Source organism: Prionailurus bengalensis, chromosome X (assembly GCF_016509475.1).
Source record: "Prionailurus bengalensis isolate Pbe53 chromosome X, Fcat_Pben_1.1_paternal_pri, whole genome shotgun sequence".
In the NCBI taxonomy this organism is placed as follows: Eukaryota; Metazoa; Chordata; class Mammalia; order Carnivora; family Felidae; genus Prionailurus; species Prionailurus bengalensis.
This window is the reverse complement of record NC_057361.1, coordinates 97,560,442-97,577,972: the sequence shown is the minus strand read 5'-3', so window position 1 is coordinate 97,577,972 and position 17,531 is coordinate 97,560,442. Positions and strand designations below refer to the sequence as shown.

At 42.9% G+C, this 17,531-nt stretch overlaps 1 protein-coding gene across 2 annotated transcripts in view; it reads right to left on the bottom strand.

Moving 5' to 3' along the window:
• WDR44 (WD repeat domain 44) overlaps positions 1-3,992 on the bottom strand; it is a 79,897-nt gene extending 75,905 nt beyond the window's left edge. Inside the window, exon 1 of one of the 2 annotated variants that reach the window (XM_043571124.1) lies at positions 3,479-3,992. In XM_043571124.1, coding sequence (XP_043427059.1) covers positions 3,479-3,555 — 77 coding nt within the window. In that variant the 5' untranslated portion in view covers positions 3,556-3,992. The remainder of the gene's footprint in view (positions 1-3,478) is intronic. The other variant, XM_043571125.1, reaches the window with a different exon arrangement.
• Positions 3,993-17,531: the final 13,539 nt, after the last annotated feature.

Genomic DNA, 17,531 nt, shown 5'->3' with positions numbered 1-17,531 from the left:
TATGTGTATGTATGTATAATCCACACAAACTAGCAGGAGCATTCATCTTATATATAATTTATCCAGTAAACATTTAACTTAAAATCAATGGGTCTTGAATCATGTACCAAATATCATCACGTCTGCTAAACTAAAAACTTTTTTAAAAAATCATGGAAAGATTTCCCAAGAACAAAAGCTTATCAACAAAAGCACACTATTAAACCTCAACACGATGACAGACTTTTAGAGTTGGAGGAGTTCTCAGAGTGTAATCTCAATTTAAAGATGAGGAAATGAAATGACTCAGAGTCCAGGGCTTTTTTTCTACTATACCTCACTTCCTCCTCCCTTTCCTGCTTTATCAAAAGACAGCGTAGTAGCAAAAAGAACGCTAGACTGTGAGACTGACCTGGATTCCAGTCCTCATTGACATTAATTTGCTGTGGCACCTTGGACAAGTCATTTCCCCTCTTTAGGCTTTGGTTTTCACAATATTTTATATGAAGAAAGTTAAGTGTATGCCCCTTCTACCTGTAACATGCTAGGATCTTATTAAATTCTTATCTGATACAACAAAATACACATTCCTGAAAGAGAAAGTGGAAATTTCTAGGCAAGAGAACCAAAAAGCAGGCTGCTGCTTTTAAACAGATGCATCAGTTCAATTCAGCAAGCTGGTCCTAAAGCAATTTACTCCAGAATCTCTTAGAAGAAGATATCCCCGCCCCACCCCCGCCTCTAGACAGACAGACACACACACACACACACACAGTGAGGCAGCTATGATATACTGCAAAAAAAAACCAAAAAACAAAAAACAAAAAAAAACTGGACTAGGAGTCTGAAGAACTGGCTTCAAATCCTAGCTGTCACTTACAAAGCTGTGTGTCTCATAGGCCAATTCATTAACCTCTCTGAAGCCTAAGATTCCTCATATATAAAAACAGAGAGAACAAGGAAATCTGAGCTAAAATATCACTCAAAAGAAAGCTTTACAAATGTGGTGCATATTGCAAAGCTGGGCAAGTGGAGATGATCTGCCACTGTGGAAAAGTAGGCTGGACTAGAATGAAGTCTGTCTATTAAAAAGCAGGGCTGATTTTTAACTTACTAAATTTGCTTTCCAAGACTAGACCAACAAAGTTGAAGATACCACTGGAGGGGAACAGAAGAAATAAATCAATTTTAGGAAACGGACTGTGTATTTGGATTCTGATTAACAAAACATATGAGATAACTCTCGACTGCCTAATCAGTTCACTAAATTTCACGAAATGGTCTGTGTACTGTGGCACACCCAACAGCAAGGAACATTTCTTAGTTTGCAAACTCAGTCTGTTAACCTCTTAGAGTTTGCATGGTGTGCCACTCCAATTCCCATCAAGGGACAGAAGGCATTTCTGATAACCAGATATCCAGTGACACCATCTGTTTCCACAAATCAAGATTTCTCACTGCATTTCTAGGTTGTTAGTTACCCGGCCAAATCTCTTCACAGTACGTTATGCAAAAGACAAAACCTGTCACAAAGGATAGAGGAAATGTTAATGATGCCAACCTTTTTCAGTCCTCCCAGTACTGCTAGTTCTTTTCAGATTCAATTCTCCAGATGAGTCTAATTCTCTTCCAAATTTCCCCCACGAATACAGAATGAAACCGTGAAATTCACAGACTGACACCATAGTTTTATCCATACAGCTCAACACGTTGAATATTTGGACAGGTTATAGAGTCAAAATTAGAAGGGCGGATCCCAAAAGACGTTTTTACTTTTCACCTACTACAGAAGGATCAAAGTGCTTGAGAAGCTCTATTATCCCAAGAGGCAAGAAGTGATTCTATTAATTCTATCAAGATGACTCACTGGGTTCAAATAAGTTAAACAGCTCCAAGTTCTGCATACTTCCTCCCAAAGTAAGCACCGTGTGAAGTTAAATTTGTTAACTCCAAGAAAGGAAGGAGAAGGGAATGGACATTTGAGTTCTTCCTCTGTGCCAGGTACTAAGCTAGATAATATACACTCCTGATATAACTGTCCTTCAAAATTAAATGTTTCGCTCATTGAAAAGAAACAATACTCACATATTTCTAAATTGATTACAATCATATACATAGATTGTTATTTCCTCCCCCCACTCCACACACATTCAAAAGGTCTGTCATTTAACCTAAATCAACAGTTCCTTACTTTGAGGGGAAAAGCACAAAAACAGAATTTTGAGGGTATCCAATGTATTTGGAAATCCAAAAGCATTTTCAATCCTCCACTGTCTAGCGATGAGCTTGTTTCAGATACTGAACTTGAAGGAGACTCCGTGCCATCTCAAGATTGGCCACTGCCACCCAAAAATCTTTTAATAGTGATAGGAAGGTTTCGTGCTGTAACTCTTTGGGTATATATCCTATATAATATATATTGGGCTTTCGAATGTCTTCTAGAAAGTACAAATAACTTGATTTGCAGCAAACATGGTATTTCTTCCATGGGGGTAAGCTTGAGAATTGAAGGCAGATCAACGCCTGTAACCATACAGCGTCTACTTACACTAACATACGAAGTTCACCAATTCTCAAGTTCTTACAGCACGAAAATATATTTCCCTGCCTCTACTTCCACACAAGCCCGCAGAAGAGTTCGGCGAAATAGCTTTAAATCCCGTTTCAACTTTGAGAAGAGGAGGAGTGGGTAAGAACAAGTCCCAGGCAAGCGGAGCATTCCAACTCCTGCACTTCCTTACTCAGAATCTCCCATACTAATCATCACTAAAACATCTTGCAGAATTAGATAAATAACACAAAGCTGTGGCTCTCCTTCCAACCACCAGATTACTCAGCACTTGTTTGTATCTCTGTAGCCGGTTGTGCACAATTGCGTCCGGCTCCCCTTTTAAGACAGCGTTCTCCCGAATGGGAAGGACCTCGTCTTCGATTTCCTTTGCCTCGCCGTAAGGTGCTATTTTAATAAAACACTGTTGATCTAGAGTACATCAGCTAGAGGACTCCCCGAAGTAAATACCCAACCTTCCCCCCCGCTCCTTCTCTTTCTGGGCAACGAAAAGAGGACGGCGAACAGTTACGGCCACCTCTGAAACGAACAGGCAAGTTAGCGGCACCAGAAAAAAACAAACGAGAAATGCAATTTCTCCTTTAATCTGTGGTCCCCAAGGCCAAAACGGATGTTTCAAAGGTAAAGCGCGGAACCCCACCAATACAGATCGCCGGCTCTCGGGCACGTAAACTGTCCCACCTCGAAGAAAGCCGGACGAGACGAGAAAGGGGCTCCGTAGCCCCAGGGACCGCTCGCCCAGGGAATGGAGGGGGTTTGGCCGAGGTGGGCGATTCCCCCTCCCCCGAGTCCCTCTGAAGTGCCCGAGCGAGACACCGAGGAGCAGCGGTGGCGGACACAGCGGGACCCGGGAGGGGTGCGGTGGGGAGGCACGGGGGAAGCCGGGGGACTGTAGCGCCCGGCTTCTGGGCCGTAGCTCCAGTGACTTACCCCACAGGGTCGCCGCCCCCTAGGTGCACATCTTCGGGGGCATCAAAGAATTCCTCGGTGTCGCTTTCCGACGCCATTTATAGGACACACCCGCGGGTGAGGGGGCCGACGCCGCCTGGAGGGAGGGTGACTTTCGTCTCCTCCTCGTCGTCCTCCACCCCGGCGAGACCGTGGGGAGGTGGGTCCCGGGCGAGGACAGGGACGGAGCGGACTATCTAGAGTGAGGAGCCGGTGAGGGGCAAGGGGCCGCCGTCAGCTGCCGGGCTGCGAGGATGACCGGCCGAGCGGCAGCCTGAGTAGGCGGCGGTGGGTCCAGGGACTGTTGCTGCCGCCGCTCCCGGCGATAGGTGTACAAGGAGAGCGAGAGAAGAGGCGGTGGCTCTCTGTGGGGGAGGGCGGGCTCGCCGACGACAGCAGCTCCAATTTCTCCCGCAGCAGCAATTACAGCAGCTGGGAGGGCCAGTTGCCCGCAAAATACGGACGCGCACCTAACCTCGCGAGATTTCGGGAGGGGCCGGTGAAAGCGTGGGCGGGGCGAAGAGAAGGCGGGGGCGGTTCTAGAGCGGCGGCGCTCAGATTTCTTCCACCCGAGAGGCCTATCAAAACGGCGCAAGCGCGTTGAGCGCGTTCGGCGAGGGCCGGAAGTAGCGGAGGGGGGCGGAGAAGAGCCTCCTGAAGGGAGGAGCCGAGAACCTGCGCAGGGGCGGCGTGGTGCCTCAGTTCTGAGGGAGAGCGCCCGACCTGGGTGGGGTCGTACAGATCGACTCGTCCCCTAACTCGGCAGATGCAAAGACGGGCATCTTCAGAGGGGTGGTGTTGAGTCCTTTTTTTCCCTTGTGAGGAAATGCTGTCGGGAGACGCTGGCATTGTGTCATCAGCATTTACGTCGTCTTAAGGTATCCAAGCCCAGGATATCCCACCACCTCTAGGACATAGGCAAGTCCATCACCTCTAGCGTTTCGGAAATAACCTGCCCTAGGTACTACAAGATTTCTAATTGAGATCCCTAGATACGACCCTGCCGGCCAGACGGTGGGGTCCATGAGAGCTACTTGGGGAGTGTGCCAGTTTCGTGGAGTAATGATGGATTTGTTGCTGGAGCTGCGCCGACGTAAGGCCTCCAGTTACTCTTTCTCTCCGAATATTTCTTGCCACCCACACTTAACGTGAGAGAAATCCTTACAGACTGGCCAAGGTGTGCATCAGTCAAGTGGTAAATATATATTGAACAGAGACCGTTGCAAAGCTAAGAGCTAGTAGCTCCATTCTGACCCTCGATTGCCCAATGTCCAGCGATGAAAATAGAAAAGTATTTTTTCACAGACCAAGGTGGTCTTTCTTAACGGGTCATTGACCACCAAAGTGAAAACACTGACTTTCTTCTCTAAGAGCGCTGAAACACATTTGTTTCCCATTGATGTCACGACAGGAAGGCTCTCAGACCTGTTAGCACAGGCTCAGCTCACTGCTCAAGATGGCACCCGGGAAAGACCGGCTTGGGTCTGGGTGCATGCCCTTAGAGGCTAGAATGGGGTTCTAAATTTCTGTTTGTAATGCAACCAGGAAAAGACCTGGCGTTGCCTGCCTTACTTGAGTAAAACCGAATGCCATACACTGTCACTTCTGTAGCGTCCCAGGGAGTTCGGGGGAAACACTGCATATTCAAATACAGTAATATTTTTTGCCGCAAGCCACATGATTATTGATACGGGGTAAAGGAATACCAGTAAATAGCCTCATTCAGTTCAGGTCAGATACTACGGCCAAATAAGTTTAGGTTAGATCAATTAGACTATCAAATAAGTTACTAAAACTACAAAACAAAATTTTTAGTTTCCAGAGCTTTTTGGATTTCAGAATTGCAGACAAGGGATTTCTGGGTCCTTGTGAGGATGTGACTTTTGTCACGATCTAGTAATTATTAGCTTTTATGTGTTTTAAACATGTTAATTTCCCGGATAGAAAACTGTATCTCCGAATACTTTTTCTTTCGTTGCTCACTAGGAAAGATACGCTTTTTTCCTTATGGAGTTTGGAAAGATAAAAGTAAATAAACTACCTGAATTTATTCTCTTCCTAGTCATCTAATAGTGAATTTATGTTTGCCTTAAAAATTAAGTTTGGCGTTGGGGTGCCTGGTTGGCTCTGTCGGTAGAGCATGTGGCTCTTGATCTCAGGGTCATGACTTTCAGCCCCACCTTGGGTGCAGAGATTACTTTAAAAAAAAGAAAAAAGGATGAAGACAATTTAGTTCCTGTCTTCCAGGAGCTCACAATCTAGCATTGGATCCAAATATGGATTCCTAATTTGGTATCTGTTTTCACCACACCATATTACCATATCGCCTCTCTTGGACCTTCTTTTTCTTTCTCTCTCTCTTGGACCTTTTAAGGTACCTTAACATTATACTTAGAAAAAGTCAAGAGTGGAAAAATGATCAGGTGATAACATTCTTAGAGGTATTAAAGTTGTCGGTTTAAATGCTTTTTATCAGTTATGTGAGAAAGTGAATTTCTGGTAACACGAAAACACATGTGTACTGCATGTCACAATATTTTTATAAGATTTGAAGCAATTTCTACACCCAGCTGGGGGCTCCAACTCACCACCTTGAGATCAAGAGTCACACCCTCCACCAACTGAGCCAGCCAAGCCCCTCCCCTCCCCCCCCCCAGCCCCGCGTGTCATAATTTTAAGAGATGTTTTGGCTGAATCATGTAAAGTTTTAAAGCAGCAGATTTTAGGTCTAGTACAAGGCAGTAGTTTTAAGGCTTTTCTCCTTATTAGAACTGAAACTTTTTTTTTAAGTTTATTTATCCATTTTGATAGGGGTGGAGGGGCAGAGAGAGAGAGAGCGAGGGAGAGAATCCCAAGCAGGCTCTGCTGTCTGCACGAAGCCCAACGTGGGACTCCATGTCACAAACCATGAGCTTATGACCTGAGTCGAAATCAAGAGTTGGGCTCTCAACTGACTGGGCCACCCAGGCACTCCTAGAAATGAAACTTTTTCATCAAACTTAATTCCATGCAAAAGTGTACTTCTCATAAAAATAATAACTGCTCCAGTTGAAGCAGGAGTAGTCCAGGTCCCTGCCTGCATGGCCTTCCCTGAGGTGCCAGAGACTGCCCCAAGGAGCCGTTAAAAAAAAATTGAAGGCTGTTGGTCCAAAGCAGGAGTTGGCAAATTATGGTGCACTGGACAAATCTGTCCCACCGTCTGTTTTTGCAAACACAGCAATTCCCCTTTACCATTATTTCGCTTTCTGCAGCTTCAGTTGCCCGAGATCAACTGTGGTTCAGAAGCAGATGGTCCTCCTGACGTATCTTCTAACGGTACATCAGAATACCTACATCATTTACCTCACTCTGTTTCATCACACAGGCATTTTGTCATTTCATGTCACCACAAAAAGGGGTGAGTACAGTACAACAGCATATTTTGAGATAGACCGTATTCACATAAGTTTTATTACAGTATGTTGTTACAATTATCCTATTTTATTATTAGTTATTGTTAATATTTTACTGTGCCTAATTTATACTTTTTTAAAGTTTATTTTTACTTATTTTGAGAGAGAGAGAGAGAGAGCAGGCAGAGGGGAAGCAGAGAGAGAGAGAGAGAGAGAGAGAGAGAGAGAGAGAATCCCAAGTAGGCTCCATGCTGTCAGCACAGAGCCTGACATGGGGCTCGAACTCATGATCCGTAAGATTGTGACCTGAGCTGAAATCAAGAGCCAGATGCTTGAGCCACTCAGGTGCCCCTATAAATTGTACTTTTCATAGGTATGTATGGATAGGGAAAAACATAGTATATATAGGGCTTGGGACTATGTGTAGCTTCAGGCATGGCAGGGTCCAGGGCTAGAACATAGCCCCCATGGATAAAGGGGGGCTACTGTAAAGTTTTATTGGAACACAGCCAGGCTTATTTGTCTCTGTACTGTCTGTCTGCTTTTAGGGTGGAGTAGAGTAGTTGGGACAGAGACTGTGTGGCCTACAAAGCCTAAAATATTTCCGATTAGGCTCTTTGCAGAAAATTGTGCCTACCTTTGGTCCATGGGATACTATTTTCTAAGGTACCTCAGAACTGAAAACACACGCATATTAAATGGTTATTTGAATTCGTTTCACGACGGAATTGTATAATGCCACAAAATCGTATATACAGATAAGAATGAGGATAAAACCTTTTCCCACCTGGCTCGTTCCTAGTGACTTTAAAAACTACACAGGCCTAGTGGAAACTTTTTATGCCTCCTTTTCTTTAAAAATTTTTTTTTTCAACGTTTATTTATTTTTGGGACAGAGAGAGACAGAGCATGAACGGGGGAGGGGCAGAGAGAGAGGGAGACACAGAATCGGAAACAGGCTCCAGGCTCTGAGCCATCAGCCCAGAGCCTGACGCGGGGCTCGAACTCACGGAGCGCGAGATCGTGACCTGGCTGAAGTCGGACGCTTAACCGACTGCGCCACCCAGGCGCCCCTCATGCCTCCTTTTCTGTACAGCATAAACTCTACTTAGGAGTTCCAGAGGTGAGAGTTCCCAAACCAGTGTATGGAACACTTTGTGGGATGCTTACTCTCTTCTCTTGGCAAGAATAATACAAACTGGCAGTGTACTTGGGGCCAATTTTTCTGCAACCTCAAGGGTAATCACTGGGAACGTCAGTGACCAGACTGTCATGGGCGTAGACTTTTGTTACAAACAAGAGCTAAAGTGATAACTCAGGGAAAAACTTTTTTCCTTTAATTTTTTTTTAACATTTCTTTATTATTTTTTAATTAAAAAAATATTGTAATGTTTATTTATTTTTGAGGTTGGGGGGAGATGGAGTGGGGGAGGGGCAGAGAGAGAGAGAGAGAGAGAGACAGACTCTGAAGCAGGCTCCAGGCTCTGAGCTGTCACCACAGAGCCCAACGCAAGACTCAAACCCACAACCCGTTAGCTCATAACCTGAGCTGAAGTCAGATGCTCAACCGACTGAGCCACCCGGGAGCCCCAGGGAAAAACCTTTTATATACAGGGTTAGATGATTTGAGAAACAATATTGATGTGAACTGATTTAATATTATAATCTCCATGAGAGTTTTTATGGATTTTGAAGTGTCAGAATCCATAAAAGAAAATCATTCTGAAACTGGCCAAAATTTCTCAGGGGCGAGATGAAATTCTGTAATCATCAACCTTCAATTATGTTTGAAAGGTCAGCTGTGTTCCAGATTATGATGGTAAATATTAAAAAAAAAATTCTATTTGGCTTTGGAGTCTTTATATATTTTTTAGGTCCATACCACCTTCTTAATAATGTTTTGTTTGTCTTAATATTAAAATGAATTTTTGACCTCTGAGCACACAAGAGCTGAAAGTAGAGAAAGCTGGTCTGAAATTTGTTAAGAGATGCAGAAAAGCCCGTTCGGGATTTAAATTGTGTTATTATTATGTAATAGAATACTAAGTAGCCATGCACGTATTACTGTTCGGGACGCTGGAATAAAACTAACTGGGATTATCTGAAACACAAAAAGGGAATTTATTCATTTGCACAATCAAATACAGACTGCTCTACCACTTGTCTGTTCCTTTGTGATTAATATATTAGAGAGCAATTTGAGCATAAGGTGCATTTTGCATTTCCTTACGTGTGATTCTGCCAGCCAGAAGCACTAGGTGAAAGCAGAAAACTACACCCAGCTGAATCAAGTCACACAGGAATGCGCAAAATACACACGCACGTACCTCAGACAACTGCCATCTGCTTCAGCTCGTCGGATGTGTTTGAGTCCCACCCATCCATATCGAAGTGTTACGACTTTCTGTCAGAGTCTGATTTCAGATCGCTCTCCTATCACTTCACAAGAACTCACAAGCCCCAACCCATTTCCGCACGAAGCAAACCTCAGGCCTTTTTTAAAATAGAGTGCCATAGGGGCACCTGGGTGGCTCAGTCGGTTCAGCATCTGACTCCTGGGTTTGGCTCAGGTTGTGATCTCGCGGTTTCGTGGGTTCCAGCCCCGCATCAGGCTCTGGGCTGGCACTGAGGAGCCTGCTTGGGATTCTCTGTCTCCTTCTTTCTCTACCCCACCCCCACCCTGCTCTGTGTCTCTCAAATAAATAAACTTAAAAAAAAAATAAAATAAAGTGCCATATTTATTTCAGTATTTCTTTTGTAACCATTTAATAGGTGTAAAACTGTGCTACCATTTTTATTAGGCTTGTATCTTTTTGCGTGCATGTCACTGACAACAGTTTTTGTTTTTATTTTTTTGGCTTTTGGGGGGTGGTTTAAAGAACAGTTAGGTATTATTCTGTTTTCATAAACACATAGTATTTTCTTGGTATGGTTTTTAAAAAACTTTTTTATTTGAATACAGTTGACATACAGTGCTATGTTAGTTTCAGGTGTACGATATAGTAATTTAACATCTCTATATCTAAAGTTTTTGAATGTTGTACTCCTAGCCTCATTTTCCACGTAAGCCCTGGGGTTTTTATTGAACAACTTTGGGCAGTAAGTGATTGTGAGGAAAGCATATGTCACCGCCTAGCAGCACTAACTGTAGTCCAGATGAAGTAGCTTTCGGCGTGGCTGGATCCAGGGTCCAATATATCACTTCTCTCTTACGTCCATCTCTCATCTTTGCTGATCTCTGCTGCTTTTTGTGCACTGGCTTCAACTTTCCTGTCGTAGACAGCTTCCTCCTTGAAGTCAGTGAAGAGGGCTGCAGGCAGCTTTGGTTTATAATGTCTTAATAATTGTCAATCCCAAAGGAAGCGAGACTTTCTTTTCCCCTGCGGTCCTATATTAAATCTGAGAGATGATGTTGATTGGCCTCAGGAGATTCCTCTAGCTAAGGACAAAGAGAACTCTTCTTTGTGAGGCCTGGGTCAGCCAATTCCCTGCTACACACCAAGTGGGGAGAGACTACTGTGAGTATTCCAGGACCGCATAGAATATGCCATGGTTGTTTTTGTCCGAAAGAGAGTTACCAGCAGACAGGAACAATGTGCTAACCCCCGTTGTTAATGGTTCAGTCTCTGTACTCTTCAACATGACAAAAGCTCACGATGTGTTAAATGAAAACAGATGTTATGAAATACTGCATGTGGAATAATCCCATTTATGTAAAATCATTTATCTGTGTATATGTGTATATAAGCACAGAGAATTCTGGAAGAATGTTCACAAATGATTGATGGTGATTGTGTTTGGCTGCTGATTAAAATAATGAGATGTGTGCCTTATTTGTATCTTCATATGATGATTGAGTTTTCTACAACGAATATGTACTACTTTTTCTGTAATTTTTTTATTTTTTTAGATTTTATTTAAAAAAATTTAATGTTTATTTTTGAGAGAGAGACAGAGTGTGAGCAGGAGAGGGGCAGAGAGAGAGGGAGACACAGAATCAGAAGTAGGCTCCAGGCTCTGAGCTGTCAGCACAGAGCCAGACTCAGGGCTCGAACTCACAGACAGTGAGATCATGACCTAAACTGAAGTTAGATGCTTAACCAACTGAGCCACCCAGGTGCCCCTAGATTTTATTTTTAACTAATCTCTATACCCAAAGGGGGGCTTGAACTCACAATCCTGAGATCCAGAGTCACATGCTCCACAAGCTGAGCCAGCCAGGCATCCCATATTACTTTTTAAATGAGAGAGAATAGTAAAAGAAAATATATAACCAATCATATACAAGGTAGACTTAAATACAAAATAAAGACCTGAGATTCATTCCCTATATGGTACATGAGTATGAGTCCCGGGCCTATTGTTAGCTTCTGGAACATTTCAGTAAGTACCACTAAGAAGCTGAACTTGGACAAAATACCCACAAAGGAAATCTTGAAATGTAGTTAATCTACCAATAAAAAGTACTATTTTTTTGCACTGCAGGCCTGACACATAGAGAATGGTAATGGGAATTTCCAAAGTAACTATGAAATGATGGACTGATGTGAAGCTTCTAGAGGTAAAGGATAATATTAGAGGTTCACTTATGAACTAACCGTGATTTTGTTTTGCAAAACAATAAGCAATATATATGGCCTGATCTAAACAGGGATAAATAAAGACATATGAACTTTATGCTTCAAAAAATTATTTCAGCTCAAAAACTACAGATATTTTTGTTTTTCTCCTGTGACATTACATATATTTAAAAAAAATTTTTTAATGTTTATTTTTGAGAGAGACAGAGCATGAGGAGGGAGGGGCAGAGAGAGAGACACACACACACAGAATCCAAAGCAGGCTCCAGGCTCTGAGCTGTCAGCACAGAGCCTGACTCAGGGCTCGAACTCATGAACCACGAGATCATGAACTGAGCCGAAGTCAGACGCTTAACCGACTGAGCCACCCAGGTGCTCCTTTTACACATATTTTTAATTGCTAACACTGAATTGAATGGCAAACATTTGTATAACAATATCAGTCATCAGGCTAATACACACGTGTGCATGTACACACACACACTCAACAGCAACAACTAAAATTTCATGGACTCTTACAATTAGAAGGGACTTTAAAGGTCATGAGTCCAAACTGCACTTCTGATATATGAATTCCTTTTAGAAGTTTCCCTGATAAATGGTCATTCAGGGACCTGGCGCTTACTATTTACCCGATACGCTTTTTTTTCTTTTAACTATTGTTTTTACTTTATTTTATTTGTTAACTAATCTCTGCCGAACATGAGGCTCAAACTCATGACCCCAAGATCAAGAGTTGTATGTTCTACTGACTGAGCTGGCCAGGCACCCCTACCTCATCTGCTTTTTGATGAATGTTAACAAATTTCTTCATTGCATTTAGCCCAAATCTGCATCTGCATTTCTTTTTTTTTTTTTTTTTAAGTTTTATTTATTTAAGTAATCTTTATACTCAGCGTGGGGCTCGAACTCACAACCCTGAGATCAAGAGTCGCATGCTCTTCTGACTCAGCCAGCCAGGCGCCCCCCACCCCCACCCCAAATCTGCGTTTGTAATTTACATCCACTGATTATAATTCTGGCTACTAAATCCATATACAACCTTTTAATCTATTTACAGATGGTTATCAGTCCTCTTTATATTTTTTATTTTGAGAATAGACACTGATGTATTTACATGTGTTCAGAGACAAAAACAAATGGGAATTTCAAATGCACAAATGTATGTTAATTAAATATGGGATAATAGGTATACATACTAAACATGTCCACCTATATATGGAACACTTGTCTAACGGTATGCTCTTTGTGTGTGTACCTAGTAATAACATATTACATTAGAATAGCTCTTTATACTTTCTGAGACAGCTTCACATCTCTTATATCATTCAATGATAATAAAATAACACTAATTGCTCTCATTAAGTTACTGCTAGGTACCTTCTTAAGGGCTTCGAATATATTATTTCACTTAATCATTATAATATATGAGGAATATACTATTTTCTAAGCATGGAAACAGGTTTAGACGAATTGAGCAACTTGCCCAACGTTTCACAGCTCACATTTAGTGGTCAAGATTTGAGTCTAAGGTCGCACTTTTATTTTATTCATTATCTCCCCAGAGTTTGCTGTAGTTTTACTACCCTGTAGCAACTGAGCCATGTTAAAGAGTGAAGTGTCTGAAACCATAATATGGCAACAAAAAAATTAAAGCAATTGGTTGACATTTCTTTTCTTTTTTTTCATTTTGTAATGCTATTCTTTTTTTTTTTTTTTTAATTTTTTTTTTCAACGTTTATTTATTTTTGGGACAGAGAGAGACAGAGCATGAACGGGGGAGGAGCAGAGAGAGAGGGAGACACAGAATGGGAAACAGGCTCCAGGCTCTGAGCCATCAGCCCAGAGCCCGACGCGGGGCTCGAACTCCCGGACCGCGAGATCGTGACCTGGCTGAAGTCGGAGGCTTAACCGACTGCGCCACCCAGGCGCCCCTGTAATGCTATTCTTAATCAAAATGAGTACGTCGCAACATTGGGAGTTGTAGTAGGCAGAAGTTTCAGATAGACCCCAAGATTTCCTAGCTTCTAGTGTACTCACCGTCCCTCCCAGTTACTCAATTCAACACTAATCTACGTGCCGCTGGGAAGGGATTTGGCAGATGTCATTCAAGTCCAAAATCAGTTGACCCTAAGATAGGGGAGATTATACAGGTGGATTTGACCTCATCACATGAGCCCTGTAAAGGCAGAGTTTTCTCTGGCTGGTGGGGAAGAGGAAGTCAGAGAAAGGCACTCGGGCTGGCCTGGAGGAAGGCAAACAGGCTGTGAACCGCGTATGAGGTGTGGAATGTGGCCTCTAGGAACTGAGAATGGTCCCCTGCTGATAGTCCGTGAGGAATCAGAGACCTCGGTCTTGTGGTCCAGGGAACTGAACTCTGCCAACAACCGGAATTTGTAGTTTTTAAAGCCACTAATTTGTGGGTAATTTGTTATGAAGTAATAAAAACTATCACAGGGAAGGGGCGCCTGGCTGGCTCAGTCGGTGGGGCATGTGACTCGATTTTGGTTGTAAGTTTGAGCCCCACGATTGGGTGTAGAGATCACTTGAAAGGAATATCTTTTTTTTTTTTAGTGTTTTTATTTATTTTTGAAGGAGAGAGAGACAGAGAATGAGCAGGGGAGGAGCAGAGAGAGAGGGAGACACAGAATTCGAAGCAGGCTCCAGGCTCTGAGCTGTCAGCACAGAGCCCGACGCGGGGCTCGAACTCACAAACTGTGAGATCATGACCTGAGCCGAAGCCGGACGCTCAACCGACTGAGCCCCCCAGGCGCCCGAAAATAATATCTTAAAAAAAAAAAAAAAAAAAAGGACAGATCTAAGTAGGTCATGGTAAAACAAGTGTAATTCATCAACAGATGCTTGTTTGCTTTCTGAAAGGCTTGAGTGTACTTGGGAATAAATGTAACACTGGAATGAACATTAAGATATAATTTAACAGAAGAGAAAAACAGTGAATTTAGAAAAAGTAACTTAACATGCATTTAAAATATGAAAGAAATATCTTGCTTCACATACACTCACAGACAGACCACACCCCAGATTCAACTCCATTTGCAAAGTATCCAGAGCCTAGTAATCCTGCTACCCATGTGGCGTTAGGGACTGTCTGATCCCCTGCTTCTCTGGTCTTTTACCATCGCACGAACCTGCTTGCATTCAGAATTTGGGCTTAGTTTCAATGTTACTCTTACTACTGACCTCCCAGTATTGTTATCAGACTTCACTGTGGTTGCTTGATCATCCATTCATTCACTCAACAAGTATTTATTAAGGGCTTACTGTGCACCAGGCATTGTGCCATGTAGTGGGTTAACAATGGTATGGCCTCGTCCTTCTGGCTTGGGCTATTCATCCTGTCATCTACGCTCTTGATCTGAGCTCTGACTTATAGCTTCAGTACCCTGCTCCTGGAATCTGGCATATGTGACCTAGATCATCTGGGAATGGGGCTTCCCCTGGTCATTGCTCAGCCTCTGAATAACTAAATCTCTAGCTTTTCATTTACGGCTTTTGCTTATGTTCCTTATCTTTGAAGCCTAAACTTCTGGACATCAGTCTTTTCTAGTTTTGGAGAAGCCTTGACCACAGTCTTCCTATGTTCCCTGACTAGTGCTAAGTTATGCACTTCAAGTCTAGCTTGCCCTGCCACATCCTTTCGCCTACTTCAGTTCTCCTGTCCACCTGAGTCTCATTGGCTGGCTGTTCTGGTTTGTCATTATCTCTTCAATCCTTAGACCCAGTTTGCCCACATAGATGTTTAGGTTGAGAAACAGTAGATATAATTTTAGCTTTTCAAATTTTCTAACAAAGTTTTATACCCCAAATGATCATTTTGTCAAGAGTAGATAATTTTAAACAGGTTATCTGTGGAGCATGCAACTCTTGATCTCAGGGTTGTGAGTGGAAGCTCTATGTTGGGGGTAGAGCTTACATTTAAAAAAAAAAAAAGAGGGGCGCCTGGGTGGCGCAGTCAGTTAAGCGTCCGACTTCAGCCAGGTCACGATCTCGCGGTCCGTGAGTTCAAGCCCCGCGTCGGGCTCTGGGCTGATGGCTCAGAGCCTGGAGCCTGTTTCCGATTCTGTGTCTCCCTCTCTCTCTGCCCCTCCCCCGTTCATGCTCTGTCTCTCTCTGTCCCAAAAATAAATAAACGTTGAAAAAAAAAAATTAAAAAAAAAAAAAAGAAAGAAAAAAAGTAAAAAGGAAAAAAAAAAAAAGACCCACAAAAACTAATCTTTGATCTGGCCTCGGTCTTGGGTAAAAAGTTTGAAAGTCATGACCTAAGAAGAGAAATGGGGGATGAAAAGAGAATAGTCATTTGTTCTGTACCAATGTTCTGGCTAGCAATTAACATTTTATCTCAATCATTCAATTTTCCAACCTCCCCACCCACTGTGCTTTTATTTTTATTTTATAGGTGGAGACCTGAAGCACAGTAGCAGGGTCAGAATTTGAACTTAGGTGAAGCTGGCTTTTTTTTTTTTTTTAAGTTTATTTATTTTTGAGAGAGAGAGAGAGAGAGAGAGAGAGAGAGAGAGAGAGAGAGAGCACAGGAGGAGCAGAGAGAGGGAGAGAGAGAATCCCAAGCAGGCTCCATGCTGTCACTTTGGAGTCCCGATGCGGGGCTGGAACCTAAGAACTGTGAGATCATGACTTGAGCCTAAATCAAGAGTCGAACACCTAACCGACTGAGCCACCCAGGTGCCCCTGAACCTGGCTTTTCAATGTATGCTTTCGCTAGAATATCTCACCAAAATACATACTTTTATTTCTGCTTTTCCTTTTGGAAATTGCAGAGTTAGAATTAACAGAGCTCACCTACCAGATATCACTTCGGACTCTGAAGGAACAGTCACGTTGACTATACATAATCTCAGTTCTAGCATTCTGAAAAAAAGAAAAAAACACAAACACAAACAAACAAACAAAAACACATGAGGCTTATTCAAGCAACTCCACTAATTGTCCTTTGCTCCTTTTGGGGATGAGACATGACTGGGTACCTCACATAGGTAAATGAAGGGTTGGCCTTATCCTGTTCAGTTTAGTAGACAGAGGAAGGATGCTACGTAAATGTGGCCTAAATCTGAGGGTTTGTTTATTTCACTAATTGTGGAATGTGCTCAGCCATTATCTATTATATATTGTCTCTCTTCTGCTTTTTTTTTTTTATTTAAAAAAAAAATTTTTTTTTTCAACGTTTATTTATTTTTGGGACAGAGAGAGACAGAGCATGAACGGGGGAGGGGCAGAGAGAGAGGGAGTCACAGAATCGGAAACAGGCTCCAGGCTCTGAGCCATCAGCCCAGAGCCCGACGCGGGGCGCGAACTCACAGACCGCGAGATCGTGACCTGGCTGAAGTCGGACGCTTAACCGACTGCGCCACCCAGGCGCCCCTCTTCTGCTTTTTTTTTAATCTTTAAAAAATAATCTAAAAAAAAATCTCTATACCCAACGGGGGCCTGAACTCACAACCCCAAGGTCAAGAGTCACATGTTCTACCCACTGAGCAATCCAGGCACCCCCTCTCTCTTATTTTCTAATATTTCCTTCTAGAACTCCCATTAGATGCATTTTGGCCCTTCTCATTATATCCTTTATTTTTTTAAGTCATTTATTTATTTATTTTGAGAGAGACAGAGACAGCATAAGGAAGGGAGGGGAAGAGAGAGAGAGAGAGAGAAAATCCTAAGGGGGCTCCACACTGTTAGTGCAGAGCCTGACATGGGGCTTGAACTCGGGAACCGTGAGATCATGACCTGAGTTGAAATCAAGAGTCGGACACTTAACCGACTGAGTCACCGAGGTGCCCCTCTCATTATATCCTTTATATGTTTTAACGTGTCCTTCATTTTTGTCCTTGTGTGTATGTGATATTTATTTGTGAGCACACCTTTATTGTAACTTTCTCTTTGGAGATTCTTTGAGATCTGGGTTTGAAGTGAATTCTTCCAGAAAAGAGGTGCACTTACTCCTACTAGTAACTTGGAAATCCATTTGGCCCTTGAACAACGTGGGGGTTAGGGATGCCAACCCCCTCTGCGGTCAAAACTCTGTATGGC